General features: G+C 43.6%; 2 protein-coding genes and 2 long non-coding RNA genes across 8 annotated transcripts in view; 2 read left to right on the forward strand and 2 right to left on the reverse strand.

The window, feature by feature from the left end:
• Positions 1-4,416, reverse strand: part of SUSD5 (sushi domain containing 5) — a 26,973-nt gene extending 22,557 nt beyond the window's left edge. The window contains exon 1 of the mRNA XM_083406956.1: positions 3,732-4,416. Within this exon, the coding sequence (XP_083263082.1) occupies positions 3,732-4,098 (367 nt within the window). The 5' untranslated portion in view covers positions 4,099-4,416. The remainder of the gene's footprint in view (positions 1-3,731) is intronic.
• Positions 2,259-7,044, forward strand: LOC310661213. Of its 2 annotated transcripts, XR_014503833.1 has the most exons (3): positions 2,259-2,384; positions 3,663-3,814; positions 5,268-7,044. It is a non-coding gene; the product is annotated as an uncharacterized lncRNA (long non-coding RNA). The 2 variants fall into 2 exon arrangements; XR_014503834.1 differs by lacking the exon at positions 5,268-7,044 and having other exon boundaries at positions 3,663-4,104.
• Positions 7,045-11,920: 4,876 nt separating this feature from the next.
• Positions 11,921-14,057, reverse strand: LOC310661232. The gene is made up of 2 exons (XR_014503848.1): positions 13,543-14,057; positions 11,921-12,583 (listed from the first exon to the last, which is right to left on the reverse strand). It is a non-coding gene; the product is annotated as an uncharacterized lncRNA (long non-coding RNA).
• Positions 14,058-15,101: 1,044 nt separating this feature from the next.
• Positions 15,102-22,741, forward strand: part of FBXL2 (F-box and leucine rich repeat protein 2) — a 28,525-nt gene continuing 20,885 nt past the window's right edge. For 3 of the 4 annotated variants that reach the window (XM_083406960.1, XM_083406961.1, XM_083406963.1), the window contains exons 1-2: positions 20,809-20,957; positions 22,574-22,635. In XM_083406960.1, the coding sequence (XP_083263086.1) occupies positions 20,931-20,957; positions 22,574-22,635 (89 nt within the window). In that variant the 5' untranslated portion in view covers positions 20,809-20,930. Of the gene's footprint in view, positions 15,291-20,808; positions 20,958-22,573; positions 22,636-22,741 lie in introns of those variants that run through there. The other variant, XM_083406962.1, reaches the window with a different exon arrangement.

Below are 22,741 nucleotides of genomic sequence, written 5' to 3' on the forward strand. Positions count from 1 at the left end.
CTTAGGATGTGGCTGGCAACGGGGCAAGCCCAGTGAGAGATGTCTTCACACACCCTCATGGATTGTCAGGGTCAATGTGTGTGCGTGCGCACAGTGATGTGCATGAACTGATATGCATGTTTTTCTCTCTGGTATCGGCACAGTTACAACAACCACCTACTACACCTAGATTCTCAAAGTCGGGTTCTATTTCCATTTGTTTCATTATTCCATTTGCCCCGGCAGACCAGTATATGCAATTTATATGACTCAGAACAATTATGACTGTCATGACATAATTGGAATAACTTTTTATGACCTTCAAAAGACTTAACATGTGTTTATTGTCTTGGGTACATAAGCAAATCCCCGTGCACTGAAGTAAGACTATGAAGCCCATTCATAAAAATACAAAAGTCTGGCATTTCACTATAAATGTCCTAAGAGAACAGAATTTACAGTCCCTACAATTTTATTTCACACTCATTTTTTTTTTTTAAACCCAACAACTCTGTAGTAACCTCCAGCGAGTCAGCCAAGGCTTACCATAAAACTTTATAGCACGATAAGTGAAAGAAGAAATAAGTCTTTAAAGAACCCATCTACAGATACTATTAACAACCTCACATTACGCTTATAAAAACCTTTCAGTTTGGAGGATGTCCTTAGTCTCTTGCATACAACCTTATAGACTGCAGTTGTAACAGAAGAATTCATGCATCATAAAAGGACATATTAAAACAAAAAGTTTTATGAATCTAGAAATGTACTTTCACCTTTTCCATTCACGCTTTGTGAATTAAATAAATCTGCACCCTAAAGGAAATATATTCTAACTAGATAGAAGCTTTTATTTAGTGCTTGTATAACAGATAACCCCTAAGTGTGTTTCATTGCATACATGAAAATTACTCCCTAATAAACGCGATAAGGACAGCAGCCAGAAAATTACTCCCTAATAAACGCGATAAGGACAACATGCAAGAAAGCCCCACTGAAATTGATAGATTGCAACTGGTCCTGTTTCTTAGCATATCTATCTGGCAGATTCTATGGGAATTTACTTCCATGTATTGGGCATAGCATGCAGAAAATGTATTAAACATCAGAAATGCAAATTACTAAGCGGTCAGAAAGGGCTAGAGATATAGCGACTTGTAGCAATTTGCACTCCTGTTTGTCTCTAAGGCCAAACCAGACAGGATGAGGAAGAGCCATTAAGAAAATAACCTACCATTTATTTATTTTTATGTTAGCAAAAGTTGTGGGGAATCCCAGTTTATACTGGGAGGAGGGGTGAACACTCAGACCATGCTATTTTCCTATTTATAATTGCCCCCCTCGAAACTTATAGTTGCCCCATCCGACAAGAATTCTGTAAAACTTGGATGACGGCATACTCAGACATTAAACTCAGGGTCTTTCCCACAATTACAATTTATAGTTGCTGTTTGATCTGACATTTTTAAGAGTGAATTTGTCATGGAGTGTCTGCACCTAATGTTTCCATTACGAGAGAGTGACTCTTAGGATTGTAGATTTGAAAGGGACACCCAGGGTCATCTAGTCCAAGCCCCTTTCTGCACCAATGGTGGTCTGTGACCAAACTGAGAAAAGGCTGTAGCGACACCCCTAATGCACCCTCATGCTCCCTCAGCTGATATATTGGCGTTATGAGCATGCGCACGAGCATAGCCCTTTCGTGACTTCTTAAATTAATTACTGCCTAGTGCTCTACATTATTGAATTTGTGGAGATACAGGAGATTAGAAGAGGAACTAGATGTCTGCCTGAGCTATGGCAAGCCTGGTTATTGTGATGACATTTTGTCTGCTGTACCGTATCTATCTGTCACATGTCTCCTCTGAACTGGGCTCATAAACGGACACCTCGCTGACAGTGGCATGAATCAGTTGTCTCTCAAAGACAATTCAGCCAGTGTCTTTGAATCCGAGAGCCAGTGTGGTGTAGTGGTTAAGAGCGGTGGATTCGTAATCTGGTGAACCGGGTTCGCTTCCCCGCTCCTCCACATGCAGCTGCTGGGTGACCTTGGGCTAGTCACACTTCTCTGAAGTCTCTCAGACCCACTCACCTCACAGAGTGTTTGTTGTGGGGGAGGAAGGGAAAGCAGAATGTTAGCCGCTTTGAGACTCCTTTGGGTAGTGATAAAGCGGGATATCATATCCAAACTCCTCAAACCACCCTGCAACTGCCACTCAAAGGAGGAGGATGCTTGTACACAAAGGAGAATTCTGAGGATCCATTCTAGATCATTCACAAAAGTCAGTAAACTAAAAAGAAAATTTTTGAGCACATCACTCTGGAATACTAGCTGAATTATGCTGCCTTTGTATAGTAACATACCCCAAAATTCAAGAAAAGCAGGAACTATTCTGCTATAAATGGTAAGTTTGGTCAGTTGGGGCTAATCAGTAGCTACCAGTATCTACTAAACAGCTGAAAACAAGCATTTTTAGATCATTAATTTGATTCAGCGTTGGTCAGTTGTTCCCTATTTTATAATTTGGTGATTTTAATCTACACCACCATGATATTTTTTTTCTAATTACTTATTAGTTAATTACTTATCTAATTACTTATATCTATATAGTCACACACCCACACCCACAAATAAAAAATAAATAGAAACAGATTTTAAAATAGATCTTAAAAATTGGTAAACGGTTGAGTTGGGGCGGAAGACATGATGACTTTGGCATCAAAAGTTCAGACCCCACACTCAATTTTGAGCGGCAGAATGAAATTCCCAAACGTGAAGATGACATGCCTTGCCACTGATTCTAATTTCCCTGTGCAGTTCCGTCAAATTAAAAGGAGAATTGAGGGAAAAGAATTTGCATTTCTGCCTGAGGGACTCAGCCTAAGCAAACCTCAAATTCACACACCTTCCCAGTGAAATGCTCTGGCCCAAAAACTCTGCTCTTTCTTTGTGGGATCCTCCCCTCCCTTCACCTCACACAGCAACCGGCAAATAAATCCGTTAGGCAGTTTGAATATGAAAATATATATATATGCCTGGACCGTTAATAGGGGTTGGGGAGTGTGAGGGAGGGGAAATTATGCCGGTCCATCAGAATGGCTCCAACACCTTCACTTTGTGGATCCTTTTCTTCCATTCAGTCTTATCCCAAGTATATCAGCAGAGACAGGAGGTGAAACTGGCAGGACAAAGCCTAAAGAGGAATACGCTGCTAATATTTGGACTTTGTGTTGTTGTTGTTTTTTAAAAAAACCCTTTCATAAATGCATCTCAATATCCAGTGCATGCTTTTCTATGTGACCCCCTTCTCTTTATTCCAAAAAGCATTGCGCGTAAACAGTACCACACACTGATTTGTGTCTCCACCCCCTTTCCCTGCAATACCCCCCCCCCCAAAACAAAAAAGAAAAGAAAACCAGCATCCCAAATGCTTTTTGCAAATCAATATGCAAAAGCCAAAGCTGTGCAGGGAAACATTTCGAAATCTAGGATCAATCCTTTTGCGGAATTGCATTATAAAGTTTAGATTGACTTTTCACAACAGTGCATTAAAAAAACCCTCTTCTGCATGATCTTAGCCTTTGAAAGACTTTTGCTTTTGGCGATGTGCAACGTTGACTGCGAGATATTTGAATCTCGCAGATCCTTTCTCCCGATTCCCCCCCCCCTTCCCCCCCGGCAGTGATCCACAAACCCTTAAGCTCTCTGGGAATGGCAGGAGAGCGACAAGCGAGGGCTGAGCAGGACTCACCATCCCCTTCGACAGAGGCGACTTGGAGGAGGAGGAAGAGGAGCGCGGATCCCACAGTCTGGCCAAAAGTGGCAGGAGATCTGGTAGGAGCTGGAGCCATGGCAAGGAGAGGAGGGAAGGTCGCCCGCAAAGAAGTCCCTCGGAGCTTGAAGGATCCGGAGGTGGAGGGATCCAAGCTGCGAGATCCTAGCGCCTTGGGGATGGAGCGACAGAAGGAGGAGATCTCCCTGAGGCTGCCCCGGGCAAGAAAGGGGGAGCGCGCGGGTTGCTCTGCCCGCTGAGGTTGTTTTTTTTTGGAGAGAGCTTTTCTCCAGCCCATGGAGAACCGGTGTGAAAAGTCACGTTGCCCTGTCAGTAAATGTTGCATACATCAGAGGGGAATTATTATTTTTTTTTTTTTAAAGAGAATTTAAAAAATAATAATCAAACGCATATAAGGGAAAAGAGAGGGAGGATGGGAAGGGGTGAGGAAGGGAGCAGCTGGAGAAAAGTCCCAGCCTTAATCCGGAATGAGCCGTTCACCCGCGTGAATTGAAATATTCGTGTCAAAAAAGGGGGGGGTTACTTTACATAGGGACCCCAGCTGATCTTTCCATCGTTGCAGCTGCTGAAAAAAACGTCCATCCATGGTCACGGCCTCTTTCTGTGTTACAACATACCCCAACCTACTTACTTATTTACAGTGGTACCTCAGGTTAAGTACTTAATTCGTTCCGGAGGTCTGTACTTAACCTGAAACTGTTCTTAACCTGAAGCACCACTTTAGCTAATGGGGCTTCCTGCTGCCGCTGCGTCGCCCAAGCACGATTTCTGTTGTCATCCTGAAGCAAAGTTCTTAACCTGAAGCACTATTTCTGGGTTAGCGGAGTCTGTAACCTGAAGCATATGTTACCTGAGGTACCACTGTATTCTGGATATATCTGGGAAATTCTGGACAGATGGCAACCCTACACAGATGGGGAGAAGCTGGCTACCTTTCTTGCATGTGAGAACTGACTGGCTCAGCCAGCAGCACTCGAGACTCTTATTCTCAGGGTCGTGGGTTCGAATCCCACATTGGGCAAAAAGGTTTCTGCGTGGGAGGGGGTTGGACTAGATGACCCTCAGGGTACCCTTCCAACTCTACAGTTGACTCTTTGAGTGCACATCTGGCAACTAAAGTATGGTATGCACTAGGGTACATAATGCACGTGTGAAAAGTACAGAAGTAAGTAATCACCCCCGAACCTATGAATAGCCATAGGTACATATATACAGCTTTATTTATTTATTTATTACATACTTACTTACCTTTATATACCACCTTTTTCTTGAGTGGGGATTTGAACCCTGGTCTCCCAGCTCCTAGTCTAACACTAACCATTATGCCACAGTGGCTCTCACACCTGGCCACGGGAAGGGGTTTTGTTGAGGTGGGGGCACAAATTTGCCAACAGGCCAGACTTGGTGTGTGACGAGGAGAAGCAACTGCTAGTTCTAGTAGTCTCTTTTCTAGATCTTCATTCTCTGAGATTTGTCTTTTTTGCTTCCCTGCAGTGTCTGCCTTTTGCCCAAAGGAAAACCCCCCTCATGAAAAGGAAACCTATCCTGACCTTCTGCCAGAATCCTTTTGGTTAAAACACGCGGACCAAATAAATGGCTGTTTCTGTTGGAACTCAGCAGAGCTCGGAAATAATGTTTTTCATATTCCCCTCCGTCCTTGCCACGGCTTCTTTAGAGTTTTCTTCCCCCTCTAAGAAATGTGAGGTTGGCAAGGAATGCGCGAGCCTTCGAGAAAATCCGAGAGGGCAAGGAAAGGAATAACAACCAAAAGTAGGAGCTGACTTCATATACAGAGCACCTCCTTGCGAATCCCAGACTATTCAAGTGTTGATTCCTTTGATAGACACCCAAATATGGAGAAAGTTCAGCATCCTTGGCTTTAAGGCTGTGTACACAGTCCCATTTATTCTGCATATAGCGCTCTTCCGCAGCTGGTTAGCCAACATCTGTATCGTTGTGAGTTTTGGGGGGTTGTGGGTTAGGCCATATGCCTTCTAATTCTTGGATCCAGCAAGGATTCAATTGTTGGAATAGCTTCTTGGTGAATTAATGGCCCCTAAGTATGGGCTGTTAAGGTAACAAAGGAAGTGGCTCTGTGCCAGATGGCAACTCCCCCCCCCCCCAGCTAGCTAGTAGTTAGAAGGACGAAAGCCAGAGCAGAGTTGTGTGAGAGAGTGGAGCCAGAAGGAGGCTGAAGGCAGAAGCCTGAGAGGGAGAGACATGCTTGATTTCTGCTTGAATCCAAGGATATATATAGCTAAGGGAGAAGGAAGAACTTCTGGGGATGTTAGTGCTGTGAGCCCCTCCATCATCAGGTATGATATATGTGCAAATAAGCCATATATCATAAAGACACCACAGTCGTTGCTGTTCCTCATTCTGAGGAATCCAAACCATGGAACGGAACCTCTGGAATCTTGCACGTCCCAGACATCAGTGTGGTGCACAACAGTATTTAACCTGTAGTTTCCTAGAAAATACTATATATTGATGAGTTTTCCCACAGACCAGCTTCAACAAACCATAGTTTTTTTCTGTTTTGTCTAACCCCAGCAAACTATGGTTTGTACAAACCAGAGTTTGCTCTCTAATGATGATCACAAACCTACTTTTCAGCATCTTGGGACGTTCACCTCTTTGGGTTGCATTTCCCCCCACAGCGGTGTTATATCTGAACCCAAAATGATCTCTTAAGGGAAAAGCAGCCCCAAAGAAAATATTAGCTTTCATCTTTTCACAGAGGAATGTCTCTTGATCGATCTCCTTGGAAAAGGCATTCAGTAATGTAGGTCCTAGCATAGAAATGGATTCTTTCAGGTCCTCATTGATCTCACATCAGTAAATGATCATACATTATAGGACAGATGTGAAGTAAGGTTAGATAAAGGTACTTCTGAGCATGTACAGACTGTTGTTCCTTTAGTGCTGAACTACAGCCTGCTCCAAGTGGCTTAGAATTAAGAACAGGTGGATTTCACCGTCCTTACTATGTATAAAATACATATTGGACACATACTGATTGCAAATTGAGACACTTATTCATAGTTTCTGACTGATCATTTCAGAATGCTTGATTAACAGTTTACACTGACAGCATCCCCACATTGCTCAACCAACATGCACCAAACACAACTTGAAATGAAATACTTTGCCAAATATTTTGGGATTATGTGCATAGAAGTATCAAGCAAAATATGTGTGATTGACCACAATACACAACTGCACTTCAATTATTACATTTTAGGGGTGTTTCCCTGCTCTGGTATTCAGGGGGGAAAAAATGATATCTAGATCCACTTTCACAGAAGTCGGCTACTGGTCTTGATGAGCAAGTGGTTGTATTTCTGATCAGTAAATCTAATGTAAATGGAATTGCAATAGCCAAAGACAGTGAAACATTTACCTAGAGCCCTGCAACAACTTGGGGCGCGGGTGGCGCTGTGGTCTAAACCACAGAGCCTAGGGCTTGCTGATCAGAAGGTTGGCGGTTCGAATCCCCGCGACGGGGTGAGCTCCTGTTGTTCAGTCCCAGCTCCTGTCCACCTAGCAGTTCGAAAGCATGTCAAAATGCAAGTAGATAAATAGGTACCACTCCAGCGGGAAGGTAAATGGCGTTTCTGTGCGCTGCTCTGGTTTGCCAGAAGCGGCTTAGTCATGCTGGCCACATGACCCAGAAGCTGTCTGTGGACAAACGCTGGCTCCCTCGGCCAGTAAAGTGAGATGAGTGCCGCAACCCGAGTCATCCGCAATTGGACCTAATGGTCAGGGGTACCTTTACCTTTACCTTTACTGCAACAACTTGCTGGCTTTCCTGCTGTTTTCTGGGAAATTTGCACAGATTACGGAAGTGGGTCAACCTTGACTTGCTCTATCAAGGCACTTCTTCAGTTCTTAAGCAAGAATGCACGCTCCGGATCCTCTGACAAATTTTAGTTATGTCTCAACTTTTAAGAAGTGTTAAGTATGCTCTCTTGCTTTATTAATTTAAAATACATCAAGGGTTCAAGGAGGGTGAAGTCACCTTACCCCAGTCCTAAGGAATATGGAGCCCAGGTGAAAACTCTCCTCACACTGTACATTTATTGTACGAATTTATTATGCACCTACCGTACACTGGGATATGAAATTGTTTGCAGTTCTACCGAAGCTTCTAATCTTCTCCTCCACATCCCCCCTGCCTCTGAAGTTAGAGGACAGAGTTGGGGGGGGGAATGAAAGGTGTCTTTGTTTATCGGATCTGAATTATGAACCTATAGCAAGGAGATGCAGGCAAGCTTTTTTAAAATGTCTGGCAGCCAGAACAGTCTGGTAGCTGCAGGGAACTTTTTATTTTATTTATGCAGTGTTTTCACCCAATTAAATGAAAAGCCATAACACGCAGAGCTACCAGAAAATCTGGGGAACTGGCTTTTTTTAAAAAAAAGGTATAATAAAAAAGGGCATATGTGCTGTTTGTGGGTGGCATGGCAAACATTGGTGGTTGTGTTGTGGTCCTATCGACGCTGCGGCAGGATGGCGTTCTGATAACTGTTATGTAAGGTCTAGCGCATCATGGGACAGATCATGACCTCATATAAATCACAGCAATGCAATGTCATCAGTAAAAAGTCACACTTCAGTGAAGGACCACTGGCTAGTCCCAAGAAAATAAAGCAAAGACTGTCTGGAAGGCCTCACCAAAAGCTAGACATATTTAAAATGTTTTTTTAAAAAAGAAATTGTAAAGTGTGTGTGAGCTTTGAAGAATACTTTTCAATATTGCCAACACCAAAAACTTTTAATTTACTATGAAACCAGCTCCTTGACGTTTATTTTCTTTTATATGCTATAAAAAATACCTGCATATCCTAATAAAAGATTACATTTTGGAACTAGTATCCTAGTATGAAACTTTTTCTGCCGGATAGGATTCCACTGTGAAACTAATGAACTAAGTCTACCCACAAATAGGTTCCATTGAGTTCAATGGGATTAACCCCATGTATAGGATTGCAGCCAATGGGATAATATGAACACTAGTTTTCATATTTAAACAAGTTTCTAATTGCTCCTATATATTGTCCGCCACTTCCATTTTGTTTTTCCTGTGTACCACAGCATGTTATCAGAAAGCTCACTCCCTGTTTATTTCAATTATGCATATAAAATGTTGTATTCGTTCTAACTTTTGTCTTATCACATGTGCTTCGGGTTTCTAAAGCTCAAACGCAAACCCATTTAGAACAAGTCCCAACCAGATGTGAAATAGAGGAAATGATGGCATAGCAACGTGGACATTAACAGCACCATTGTTCTTACTCCAAGACTGCAGACTTGCATCTCAATCCTGTGTAGTTTTCATTGGAAGTAATCCCAGTTGTATTTGGTGGCTCTCGCTCCCAGGTATATTGACACAGGATGGGGTAGTTGAGCACTTAATAGCTCAGCCATTAGCCTGTAAAGTGGCTGGTCTTGAAACTGACAGTTCTGGTCCAATAACACAGTGATGTGAAGCAGTTGTGTTCATAATCTTCTGTTCAGGGTGTTCCTGCAGCGTTTCTTAGAGACAAAGGTCCTACAGTGGTACCTTGGGTTACATACGCTTCAGGTTACATACACTTCAGGTTACAGACTCCGCTAACCCAGAAATATTACCTCGGGTTAAGAACTTTGTTTCAGGATGAGAACAGAAATCGCACGCCGGTGGTGCAGCGGCAGCAGGAGGCCCCACTCGCTAAAGTGGTGCTCCAGGTTAAGAACAGTTGCAGGTTAAGAACGGACCTCCAGAACGAATTAAGTACTTAACCCGAGGTACCACTCTACTTGTGTATACTGAGAGTAATGCAAAGGGCAGTGTGAACTGGTCTTTCTCTGGACCTGTATCTGAGATCCGAGACAGAACACAACTGCTCACTTTGAGGTGTAGAAAGATCTTTGGAAACATTTTTTTTATTAGGCTGATACCAAAAGCCACTGATTGTAGTATCTGTCAATTAGGGCAGGTAAAAGATGGTCTTGGTTTTGGCCATGCTGGGACCACCAGTGAACTATGGCTGGTATCTCAGGCAGGTTCTTCTTTCTCTGAAGACAGGGCTCTTTTGCAGAATGGCAAATCTTCATTGGGGACGCGGGTGGCGCTGTGGGTAAAAGCCTCAGCGCCTAGGGCTTGCCGAATGACAGGTCAGAGGTTCGAATCCCCGTGGCGGGGTGCGCTCCCGTTGCTCGGTCCCAGCGCCTGCCAACCTAGCAGTTCGAAAGCACCCCCAGGGGCAAGTAGATAAATAGGGACCGCTTACTAGCGGGAAGGTAAACGGCGTTTCCGTGTGCGGCTCTGGCTCGCCAGAGCAGCTTCGTTACGCTGGCCACGTGACCCGGAAGTGTCTCTGGACAGCGCTGGCCCCCGGCCTCTTGAGTGAGATGGGCGCACAACCCTAGAGTCTGTCAAGACTGGCCCGTACGGGCAGGGGTACCTTTACCTTTAAATCTTCATTACATAACACCTCATGAGAGATTTTTTATATAAATGATCTACAGTATTGCATTCATTCAAAATAAATATTGGCCCACTTGCTGGATCTCATTCCTTGCCCCTATTATTATTCAAAGCTCTTGAGTTTAGCCAACATTCAGACTTAGCTTGAATTATAAACAGCATAATACACCAAGTACTTTCTGTCAGGGGAAAAACTAAGCCATGGTTAATCTGACTTTTGGAATACATTAAAATGTATATTAAAATTCCTGCGTATTTTCACAACAAGCCAACACCAACATATTTGTTACTTCTGTGTCTAGAATTTGCACACTAGGAGTATGATGTCAGGGGAAAAGAATTGAAAACGAATTTTATCTGATTGGCAAGAGATTTTCAAGAACTAAAATGCTAAATAAATATTTGACAGCTGCATTCCCTAGTATAATTTATTTCACATATGCACTTTTAAAAGGAGAATAGTTATGTAAAATTGAGCAATTTCTAGACAAACCATTCAGCGGAATGGAGGGGTAGTTGTTATTGCATCACAGTGAAAAACTGTCCATTGAATTATTATGGGACTACTGAATTTTTTTTATCAGGAAGTTGAGGTTTTGCCATTAATATTGCAATTAATGAAGGAATAAATTACACAACATGTATTCTGAAGAAAAATATTCCTTTGTACAAGGAAGGTAGAGTTTTTAAAACTACAGTTCTGGTTTCATAGCTTGTTCTTTTGTTATTATAATAATTTTTGGACATGTTGAAGTCTTTCCAGCCTCTCTCACACACGGCAGTAATAGGTACAGCAGTTGTTTCTGTCTGGCTTTACTCATGTGACTTACTGGTTGTTTCTCACTGTGTTATTGCAGCTGACAGAAAGGCAGGAGTAAAATATTAAATAAAAATCTAGTTTATTTCACTTTTTGAATATTTCTTTCTTCTTTTTTCCTAGTAGTCAAAAAAAAAAGACAGACTTCTAGGAAACAACAACTATGTGTAAATGAAGGAAAACTAATTTCCCCTTTTGAACTAACAACCAGACATTTATATCAACATAAAAAAGCAGGTTTCCACTCATTATAACAAAAATGGTGAATTGAGGAAAACTGGACAAATGGAGGACAGACGAAAGAAATACAGAATTTGAATTTATAGCACAGTGGGGGAAGGTTTCAGGAGGTTGCAAGGGGGGGAAAGTGTAATTTTTCCTTTCCCCTCTTCTGAAACTTTCCCCCTCTTGTAGGTTCTAGATTCCTTTTTCAGGTTGGCTGGAAACAGTGAATAGGAACACTTCTGTTAGGGCTGAAAATACACTGTGACATAATATTGTGGATCCTACATAACAGCTAGCTTTACAGCTCTAGGCTAGTAAGTAGAATAAAGTAGGGCAAATCACAGCCAGGTAATGGCTTCTTGCTAGTGTGCTAAAAAGCATTCCTTTGTAAAAGATAGAAAAAGATAAAGGAGAGAGCCTTTTCAGTGGTGGGGCCCTAACATCAGAATACAGTATTTCCCCAAGGGAGATCCTGCTGATATCTATATTGTTGTCCTTTCAGTGTCAGGCAAAGATCTTAACTATTTCCTCAGTCATTTTAGCCACAATCACAATCCTGGTGATTGTTTTTTTCCTGGATTTTAAGTTCTTGCTACGTCCTGTCTTTCAGTTTTTGTGTTTTGATCATTGCTCAGATTTGTTGCACAGGTGACTCTCAACTGACATTCTGGGAATAGCTCATGAAGCCAAAATTGTGTACAGTATAGCCAAAACTAGGCTTGCCATATGTCAGGAAAATTCCTGACATGTCCTGGTTTTTGGGTGTAAAAATGGCATTGGCAGTATTTTGCCGAAATGGCAAAATGTCAGGGAAAATCCAGATATATGGCAACATGATGGAAAAATTATCTGAGTAAAGGGTGAATCTGGATTAAGTGGGAAGAAAATAAGGGCAGATATTTTGATGCCAACAACTGTTGTGTGAATGCTTTAAAAACACATACATGAGGGGCACTAGTAACCACAATAAACAGTTATCTGCTAAATACAGTTGCTTGTCAAAACTTCAGTAAAATAAAGCATAATCATAAGCTATGCATGCAGTTTAAATTTTGAAAGTAGAATTTTGCCAGTATGTCGACGTTTGCAGAGGGAGCCATCTAGTGGTTGCTATGTAGAATGCTTTTATATGCCTGTTGTCTTTGTCCATGGAGTTTTCTTGGCAGGGATACTGGAATGGCTTGCCGGTTCCTGCTCCAGGTGGATCACATTTGGTCAAAACTCTCCACTATGATCTGTCCGTCTTGGGTGGCCCTGCACGGCATAGCTCATAGCTTCTCCGAGTTATTCAAGCCCCTTTGCCACGACAAGGCAGTGATCCATGAAGGGGAAGAAATGGAAGCAGTGAGATTTTACTTTCTTGGGCTCCATGATCACTGCAGATGGTGACAGAAGTCACAAAATTAAAAGACTCCTGCTTCTTGGGAGAAAAGTGATGACAAACCTAGACAGCATCTTAAAAAGCAGAGACATCACCTTGCCGACAAAGGTCCGTATAGTTAAAGCTATGGTTTTCCCAGTAGTGATGTATGGAAGTGAAAGCTGGACCATAAAGAAGGCTGATCGCCGAAGAATTGATGCTTTTGAATTATGGTGCTGGAGGAGACTCTTGAGAGTCCCGTGGACTGCAAGAAGATCAAACGTATCCATTCTTAAGGAAATCAGCCCTGAATGCTCACAGGAAGAACAGATCCTGAAGCTGAGGCTCCAATACTTTGGCCACCTCATGAGAAGAGAAGACTCCCTGGAAAAGACCCTGATGTTGGGAAAGATGGAGGGCACAAGGAGAAGGGGATGACAGAGGACGAGATGGCTGGACAGTGTTCTCGAAGCTACCAGCATGAGTTTGACCAAACTGCAGGAGGCAGTGGAAGACAGAAGTGCCTGTTGTGCTCTGGTCCATGGATTCAAGAAGAGTTGGACACGACTAAACAACTAAACAACAACAAATGTACACTGCTTATTCCTTTAGTTGTGGAATATGACAGTACTGTACAGTGATGAAACCAGGGATTGCCATCCTCTGGAGAATGTGAGAAATTGTTGTGTCGACCACCCATCCTGCAACCACACACCCATCCCTGCAACCACACAAAACCCCACAACCAAAGGTACAGAGATGCATATGCTACATGCACACACACACACTATAACACCACACCCCTTGCAACCGTGCACATGCATGCAAACACCCATACATATGCATGAACCACCGAGAGAGGGGAGGGTGGCCTCTTCCAGCAACTGTTACTTACCTTTATTCTGGCTCAACACAAAGGGGGGTTCTGTGTGGCATTACAGTTAAGACTGAATGACATGACCATTAAAATTTCTTGTTCTGGATTTGGAACTGCAACACGATGAAGTACGGGCAGAGGCATGGGGGTGGGATAATTCATTACCGTGTTGAGATTTGCACCAGCAGGCATGCTGCAAAACATCTGGAGTTGTTTTGGAACCCGAGGACTCGGTAGGAATAAAACAGGCTGCATGATTTGATGCTGCAGTTAAAAAGAAGCAGCAACAATTGAGAAGGCTGATCACCCTCCTCAGACATGTCTTTGCTTCAAATGGCACTCTCCAAACACTGCTTTGAGACAGAAAAGATATGTCTTTTTAGGGCAGGGGTAGGCAACCTAAGGCCCATGGGCCACAAGCAGCCCATGGGGGTCGTTTAACTGGCCCACAAGCCGCCCCTGAACCAACCCACCCGCTCGGCGAGTCCCCATGCGCTGCACTAAACCAGTGCAGCACAGCGACTCACTTCCACAGCGCTGAAAATCGTGTCTGCACATGCGCAGATGCCGGAAATTGCATCTGTGCAGACGCCGGAAATTGCGCGCACGCACATTCTGGCCCATCTCCGCTAGAGCGAACCGGCCCAGGCAAGGTAAACCTTGCCGACCTGTTTTAGGGCAAGAGTGAGGATCTGCTTGTGCATCTCCTCATGGGCAACCTTCCAGATCTACAACGGGAATAACCAGGTAAGTCTGGCTTGGGCTGATTCACATTCTATGGCTACTGAAATGTGTTTTGGTGGGTGAGAGTGATTGGTTTTGCATGGCACTTTGTCTTCTCGTTTTGCATGATTCTGTTGTGAAGTGTCCTGGGATGAAAGGCGGTATACAAATTAAATATAAATAAATAAATAAATATAATAGTAAAGAATGATTATAATAATCATAGTGTTGATGATAATAAGAATGATAATGATAATGATAATAATAATGGGTGAACGGTCTACATAAAGAACAAGTGGCGGCCTGATTGGGGGGGAGCTGTTGGGGCGGCGACAGATCCAGCCTCCAAGGAGCGCCCTGTAGCACAGAAGCGGTCAAGGCATTCCTTGGAGGCCGGACCCGCTGCCTCTCCTGCCTGGGAGGAGCCGCCTCACTTTGCTTCGCGGGTGGGGCCGGCCCCATTGCAACGGACCGCAAGACCGAGGGAGGGCTTCCCCCCCCTACGCTTCCCTAAGGAAAACGGGGCATGAGGGACAGAATGCTGGTCCGCATAATTCCGCCTCCCCCCGCATCGTCTTTACAGGGAGCATTCGGACATGTCATCGGCTCCCCCCCCCCCCCGCGTTCCGAAGTGTAGCGTTCCAGGAAAGTTCTGGATTCGCATTCCGTTAACGGTACCAAGCTCCCCTTACGGCTCAACATCCGGGAACAGGTAGTTGAGCGAAGCGCCGCTTTCTGCCCCCCCCCCCCCGTCTGCAGCTCATGCAAGCCCTGCCCATTTCGAGCGGCTCGCGCCGGCGGAAAATCACGTGCCACCGGCTCCCCCAATCCGCGAACGCCCCTCCTCCTCGCTCTTGCGCGCCTCAGGGCGGCCGCCGCCACCTCTCACTCGGCTTCTTTCCCCGCCTCGCTCGCTCGCTGGGCGGCGCGCGAGAGCAAAGCGCAGGTCCCGCCGCCGCTTCAGCTGGTTGGTCGGTCGGCCGGCCTCTCGAGCGGCTCCTTCGTCACCGGGACAACCGGCGGCCCGCTATTGCCTCACAATGGTGGGTCGTTTTATTCTCTCACCTCCTCCCCCCCCCCCCACTGCCGTCCGACGGGCCGTTAAACCGCCGCCTGCCCCTCGCGCGCGGGAAAGCAGGCGGGCCTTTATGTGGAGATTCGATACGGGCGGAGATAGGTAGAGATACACAGATACGGCTCTAGGTAGGGTGGGGTCTGAGGCGGCGAGGACGGCGTTTGGGGGCGAAGAAGGTGGCGGTGAGGGAGGGGCGCGGCAGGGCGGCTCCTCTTTGGGGTCGGGGGGCTGCGAAGGGCTCGAAAGCGGCATTGTGGAGACGCTGTCCGTGACTGGGGAGGGCGGCTGGGATTCCTGCAGGGGGGAGAGGACCGGGCGTCGTCCTCCCCTCCTCACGGCACAAGCGTTGCAAGGCGGCAACGGCTCCGTACGATGCGCGTTAAGATGGAGGGGGACGGGTGGGGACGTCCGCAGGGACCCGGCAGGGAAAATGGTGCTTGTGGAGGCGCAGAGGCGAAACGCGAGCTTCGGGGCAGCGTCGCTGTGTGGTGGCGGCGGCGGCGGCGCGTGCACGCACGTGAGAACGGGCAGCTGGGAGAGGGCGGGGTGGCAGGCACCGCCCGGCACCCTGGGTCTCAGGCTCCGTAGCAGGGGTGCCAACTGGAATACAATATTGAGGAAGCCCCGCCCTGCATTATCGATCGTATGACGAGCTGCACCCGCACCATTTGAATGGCAATACCCAATTGGGGACGGGGAGCGGATCAAATATTTTATAGGGAGGGAGAGGGCACGAATGGACCTCTGCCCCTAGGAGTTGGCGCCTGTTTTCTGTAGGGAGGAGTTGGGGAAAGGAAAAGGAAGATCTCGGGGGACAGGAGATGAACCCCCCTCCTTTTTTCCGCTCCTGGGTGGAGTGTGGTAGATGCATCAGCAAAGGAAATTGTAAGATGGCTTTCGTTGAGTAACCAACCTTGTTTTTTTGAGTTTGGCACTTCAGGAGCGTAGTTTCCTGCACCTTTCTGTATGTTTTTCGCAAACCTTGTGTGCATGTGTGGACGTTTATTGCGCAGCAGACAGCAGCATCAAATAAAACTTTTTGTTCTTGTTCAGAATAGATACTGTATCTGAAGTACAGCTGGAAATCAAAACAGTTTGTATTATGTGGGGAAGCGGTTTGAATGTTTGTAGCTGCTGACTTTCTTCGCTCATTTTTGGTCTGCTGCAAGTATTGTCACCCCATATCTGATAAAGCATGCAAAATTCCCATTGTTATTTACTTGCAATGAAGCAGTTCACTGGAAACTTCATTCTGATATTGCGTCAAGTTCATGCATTTAAATAAAATGCAGATGTTTCCAACATTGGAAGAAAAGATAAACATTTCCTGAACTCTGACTTCTGTAATCTTTGATATATTCAAAGAATGGTCCAGAGGTGGTGGACTTTATAAATGAGATTAGTAAAAGAAAGAGAGCCTCCCTATTTAAGTCACCTGTTTGTTGAGTAATCATTTTATGAGATGCCAATAAAAAGGCTGGTTAATGGATAGCATGGGTATTGGGTATTTGCTACTAGGCTGGGAGCAGTCAGTGTAAACACATATCTCCAGTTCTTTAGCAGCCTTCTGAGTACAATTCAAAATGCTGGTGTTTGCTTCTAGTAATACAGGGTTTGGTATTTGGAAACTTAAGGGAGCACCTGCTCCAACAGGAGCCTGTCTGTACACTGAAAATATTTGGAAGTCTTTCTTTGGGTGCCTTTCATCCAAAGTGAGGCAGATGGCAGTGACCTTCTAGGATGTGACCCCCTCCCCTTTAGAACCTTCTCCCCAAAGAGGTTCACTTGATACTTACTCTTGTCTTTTTTGCTATCTGGCAAGATTTATTTCTCCCCAAAATTATTTTTGTGCAGGCATTCTTGGTTGGTTGTTTATTGTTATTGGTTTTTTGCCATCTTTAAATCAACCTGTTTCTTTTTTTTTACATTGAATATAAACTTACAAAACCTCATACAGGCACACTCATTAGGAAGCTAGAATCGGCTGTTGCTCCTTTTTTAGCATAGTTGCTTATTCATATCTTTGATTAAGCATTACCCACATTTAAGCAAACTTGTGTCAGCAACAGATCCATGTGCAGAATCACGCGTACTGTCAAATCCCTATAAGGAAGTGGGATGGAAAAGTTTTTAAATGCAGTGCGTGGGAGAAGGGAGCAGATGCCTCTGCACTTCACCCTTAAATATTTTTTAAAACCTGCCATTTTAACATCGTAAACTTCTCCCATGAGGAGAAAAATCTGAAAAAGCAATTTTAGGTGGAGAAACACATGAGGGTTACTGTTATTCTTGTTTTATATGGAACTGCTGTCTTGCCTTGTTGCATCTTGAATGCATCCTAAGCCCTGAAAGCTAACTGAACCAGAGCAATAAAATGCTTGAAAAGATGCAGTTGTGCTGTTGAAGTGAGAGGCGGGGACAGGAGAGTAGATACAGTGGTACCCCACTAACCCAGAAATAGTGCTTCAGGTTAAGAACTTTGCTTTAGGATAAGAACAGAAATCGTGCTCCGGTGGCGTGGCGGCAGCAGGAGGCCCCATTAGCTAAAGTGGTGTTTCAGGTTAAGAACAGTTTCAGGTTAAGAACGGACCTCCGGAACGAATTAAGTACTTAACCCGAGGTACCACTGTATAGACTGTAGGGTATTCCAGGCTCCTTACTTTTTTCTTTTTTTTTTTTTTTGAAAAAAAAGTTTAACGTATAAAGAGAAAAGATAATGCTGACAGTATTCTACCAAATTTCTTCACTGATCAAAACTGGCTGCGGTGTAACTAAAGTACCTGTCAGTTACTATAAGCAGATTAAATTAATGTGTGCAGTGTTTGAAATTTTGCACCTGACCTGACTATCGGCCACTTGAGACCAAGTAAAGATTCCTGGGGGCCAGGGTGGTGCCTAACATCACCATCTGGAGGTTCGTGCTTGGGGATCATTGGATCACGACTGCTTTCTCACACTAATACTACACCTTGTAGAATTATATTATGTTTCATCGGCACAATTGGAATGAATTTCAGGAACCAAAACGCTTTTTCTGTGTAGCCTGTAGGGCAAGGGTCCTCAAACTTTTTAAACAGGGAGCCGATTCACTGTCCCATGCACACTGCACATATTTTATTAGTAGTGCACAAAAAACAGGGAAAAAATACAATATTTAAAATGAAGAACGATTGTAATCAACATAAACTAGGCTTCCTTAGGTGGGGAGGGAGCAAGGGAGACCCAGCCTCTCGCTGAGATGAGGGAGGAGGAGGAGACTGAGCAGGCTTTGTCCTGGCCGGCCGGCCTAGATTCATGACCCTATTGGGCCAGATCTGGCCTGCGGACCTTAGTTTGAAGACCCCTGCTGTAGGGGATAGATAAGATTCTTTCCACCCACATTTTCCCATCTACATCTCACAACTGGCAAGCTGCTATTTTACCCTGTGTAGGAAAAATGCAGGTATATATGAAAAAATGTGTAGGAAACATGCAGGATTGAAGACATGAGGCAAATATGGAGTGAAACTGGGACTATTTTTTTTAGCATACCTGCAACAACTATGTAGCCCTGAACAGTCCAGTGTATTGCCTGTTGGCATCTTTGCTTGTTTGTCCTCACAATGGCTCCTTGCAAATGCTCCTAGCAGCCTGATCCATTATCTTGTCAGCCAACACCTTTGTGGATGTTGAAGAGGCTCATGGAGCATTGTGGCATTTAAGGTGTTAAGCCTTTGAGAGCAATAAGGCTGTTAATACTCTTTTCACTTTCCCTCATGCTGGTAAGCTTTGAGAGAATGATTTGGGGCAGTCCTTGCCCACAGTGATGTCTTGGTGTGCTTAGTCTAGTTCATTCCCTGACCAGAACTAACTTTACCCCCACCCCACTCCACACAGCCCAGATAGACTGAAGTAGATCATGGACCCTGACCAACAGTCAATCTGACAAGTAAAAAAAAAGGTAAAAATCCTACTTGGCCCCTTTAAAACTGACCAAATAGTCCTTAATGGTTAATATGTGGAAGGTTTTATTTTGGGAATATACAGGGACATTATATAAAGTTGCTGAGATAATGGATTTGGGGCTTCAGCTTGCCTTACCCACATAATCGTTTTGATAAATTTAAACCATAGCTACTCACTTTTTACACAAATGAATCAGACATGTGTGATCACTTCAGTGCTAAGTGGGAAAAATGAATAGTCCATGAACTAGGGCATTTTTAACTCCAGTCGTGCTGCTATGCTGAAAATATTGAGAGCCTGAGGAGAAGAGAAGAGGAAGCAATGGCATATGGGGAAGCAAAGTGGGAAGGAGATTTCACTCCCCTCACTTGTACACCCCCTTTGGTGTTAAACTATCTGCCCTTCTCCATATGAATATTGCTGATGATATAAAACTAGAAAGGAATAGTGTAACTGGAAGAAAAATCTCTATTATACAGCAGGTTAAGCAGGTTATCTTAAAAAAATTCAGGGGTTAGATCATCTTTATGCTGAGGTTAATCATTTGGGAAACTAGGCTTGTTTTCTTCTAATAGTTACCCTCTGAACAGTTTTCCAGGCAACATTGGTTAGAATTGCTCTTTTATTTCTATTATTTATTCTAGCTGTAAGCTGTTCAATATGTAAAGCAGTATTCTGCAATCCTTTCCAACCACTCTCAAGTCTGTGATCCTCCAGTAAGCCAACACAGTGTTATAGCCAGTCCCCCTTGGGAAAGTGGAGAGAGGAGAAGCCTTGCTGCAGATGTTTTGTCAATTTTCTTTCTCTGCTTGTGAAATGGACACAGATTCAGGTTTTGTACTGTAGCCCTCAGCTTTTAAAAAATTGACTTTAAAATGCCAGGGAATTCATATCATAGAACACTCCTGTCTTCATAACTTGGAGTAATTATAAGTAATTTAAGAAGCGTTTTTCAGTGCCATTTAACCCTGTCTTAAATTTTAAAATAAATTATGTAGCTTGGGTAATTTTTGGAGGAAATTGTGCTAATACCAGAAACCATAAAACACTAAACATTCAAATTTGTTGCAGCATAATCTTTCAGGGACATGGCATAAATGACTTTGACTATCTCTAGCCCAGAAATGTTTGTCACGATACATTTGTTAATCTTTGTTTGCTATAGTAGAGTAGCACAACCAACCTTCTGGAGTATATTCACAGTAATGAAGCTGTTGAATTACTCAGCAATTTTGAATCAAAGCAATCAGTGCAATTGATGTGATTTTCAAGCTTTCACATATATAGACCTCCATTAGTTTGTTAAAATGAATATTTTAAAGTTAGGGAATTTCTAGACTTTTCCCAGTTGACACCCTCTCAAAAACTGCCATTGGGGTGGGGTGGGGGATAAATATGTGGAATCCTTTAAAAACAAACAGACCCTAAACATTACTACTTTAAGAGGATTAAATGCATTGTGTATAATAGGGAATTGTATCCAGGGGGTGGGGTTGGAATTGGCTAATAGCATAATTTCACAAATGCTTGTGCTACAATATTTATATTTTATAGCAGTGTTCATGCTTCCACTGCTGCAAAAGAGAGAACACATTTAAATTTAGTTATGAAACTTAAAAGTTGATACTTTATTGTATCAGCACAAAGATTACAAAGGAACCCAATGTGGACTTTGGTGGTGGCAACCCAGGTAATATGGAGGTGGCCTTCTGAACCTGATAGCTGCTTCCCAATTAAATATAAAAAGCTGCTTGTCAATTTGTTTTAGACTATTACTATTTTCCAGAACTGAGCTCTGCATTGACATTGAATAAGTGTCAATTTAGGGATTGGCTCTTCTGGATAGAATCCAGAAGGGACCTGCAACTAATTAGGAACACCAAATTTCCCCCCACACCTGAGAACAGCATTTTAGAGCTAGTTATTTGACCAAACTCTCACCAGTTTCCTTAAAAATATCCTTATTGAGCTGTGTTTCCAAGTGATGGCCACCACAGGTTCCATATGCAGACTGGCTTTGTATTTGTGGTCAGCCTTAGGTGGAAGACATCACTCATTATCTGTTAGCCTATCCTTTATATAGAGACCCAAGAAAACCCTTTTTTGAAACCTTCATTCTCAGAAGCAAGCAGGTGTTCCCCAGCAGAAATGTTTCAATTCTTTTGAATGGCAATAAAAGCTTCGTAACACAGAGTGGCCATTTATGCACTGGATACAAAAAAGATCAGGAAAAATGAGTCAGATAAAATCACTATAAATTGTTTTGGTGACTCGGAGGTTTAATCTGAAATTAAGCTAGATTTAGACTTGGTGGTGTCTCTGGTATCTTCTCTCTTTTATATCATATGTTGGATTATATATTATGGATGTTCTGTATTATTTTATTATTATTTCTACAGGTTTGTCACAGCCTTTGGCTAAAACAATTACCTTACGAACTGACTAACATATGTTTGTTCCATATTTATATCTATTTTTTTCTTGATCTCAAAGTTATTCATTTCAACTCTGCTTGAAATGGTCTTGTTGATTTCCCATTAGGAAAAAAAATACATGGCTCGCCTAAAGCAGAAATAGCCAGTGTGATGCCTTTCAGATATTGTTGGCATACAGCTTCTGTCATCTCTGACAATCAGCCATTGGATTAATGAAAATTAAGAGTACAACTGAATCTGTAGGGCATCATGATCTAAAGCCGTGGTTCCCAACATGGGGCACACACCCCACAGGGGGGCGATGTGATTGGGGGGGGGCAAGAATGAGTTAGACCAAGTTAATGGCCTTTTAAGGGACACAGGTGGCGCTGTGGGTTAAACCACAGAGCCTAGGACTTGCCGATCAGAAGGTCAGCGGTTTGAATCCCCGCGACGGGGTGAACTCCCATTGCTCGGTCCCTGCTCCGGCCAACCTAGCAGTTCGAAAGCACGTCAAAGTGCAAGTAGATAAATAGGTACCGCTCCGACAGGAAGGTAAACGGCGTTTGCGTGTGCTGCTCTGGTTCACCAGAAGCGGCTTAGTCATGCTGGCCACATGACCCGGAAGCTGTATGCCGGCTCTCTCGGCCAATAAAGTGAGATGAGCGCCGCAACCCCAGAGTCGGTCACAACTGGACCTTTACCTTTTAATGGCCTTTTAGGCTTCCTCCATGTGAATAGTTCACTTTTTGAATAAGAATTACATATCACAGGAGGAGCATCAGGATTTTAGAGAATCTTAGGTGGGGCATGGCCAAAAAAAAGGTTGGAAACCACTGATCTAAAGGAACAGTCATTCAAAATACTGTGGTTTCTTTCTCTTTCTTTTTAGGCACTCTCAAATGATGATGAAGCTCTTATTAACAGAAAGTTACCAAAAGAACTCCTTTTAAGGTAATTCTACATTAGAAGTTTATAGTTTTAATCTGATTATTGCTTATAAAATGGATTTCATTCGTTTCAAATCTAAGTTTTATAAAAACTTATACATGCCTAGTTT

Source organism: Podarcis tiliguerta (genome assembly GCF_965153285.1).
Source record: "Podarcis tiliguerta genome assembly, chromosome: 12".
Classification (NCBI taxonomy): domain Eukaryota; kingdom Metazoa; phylum Chordata; class Lepidosauria; order Squamata; family Lacertidae; genus Podarcis; species Podarcis tiliguerta.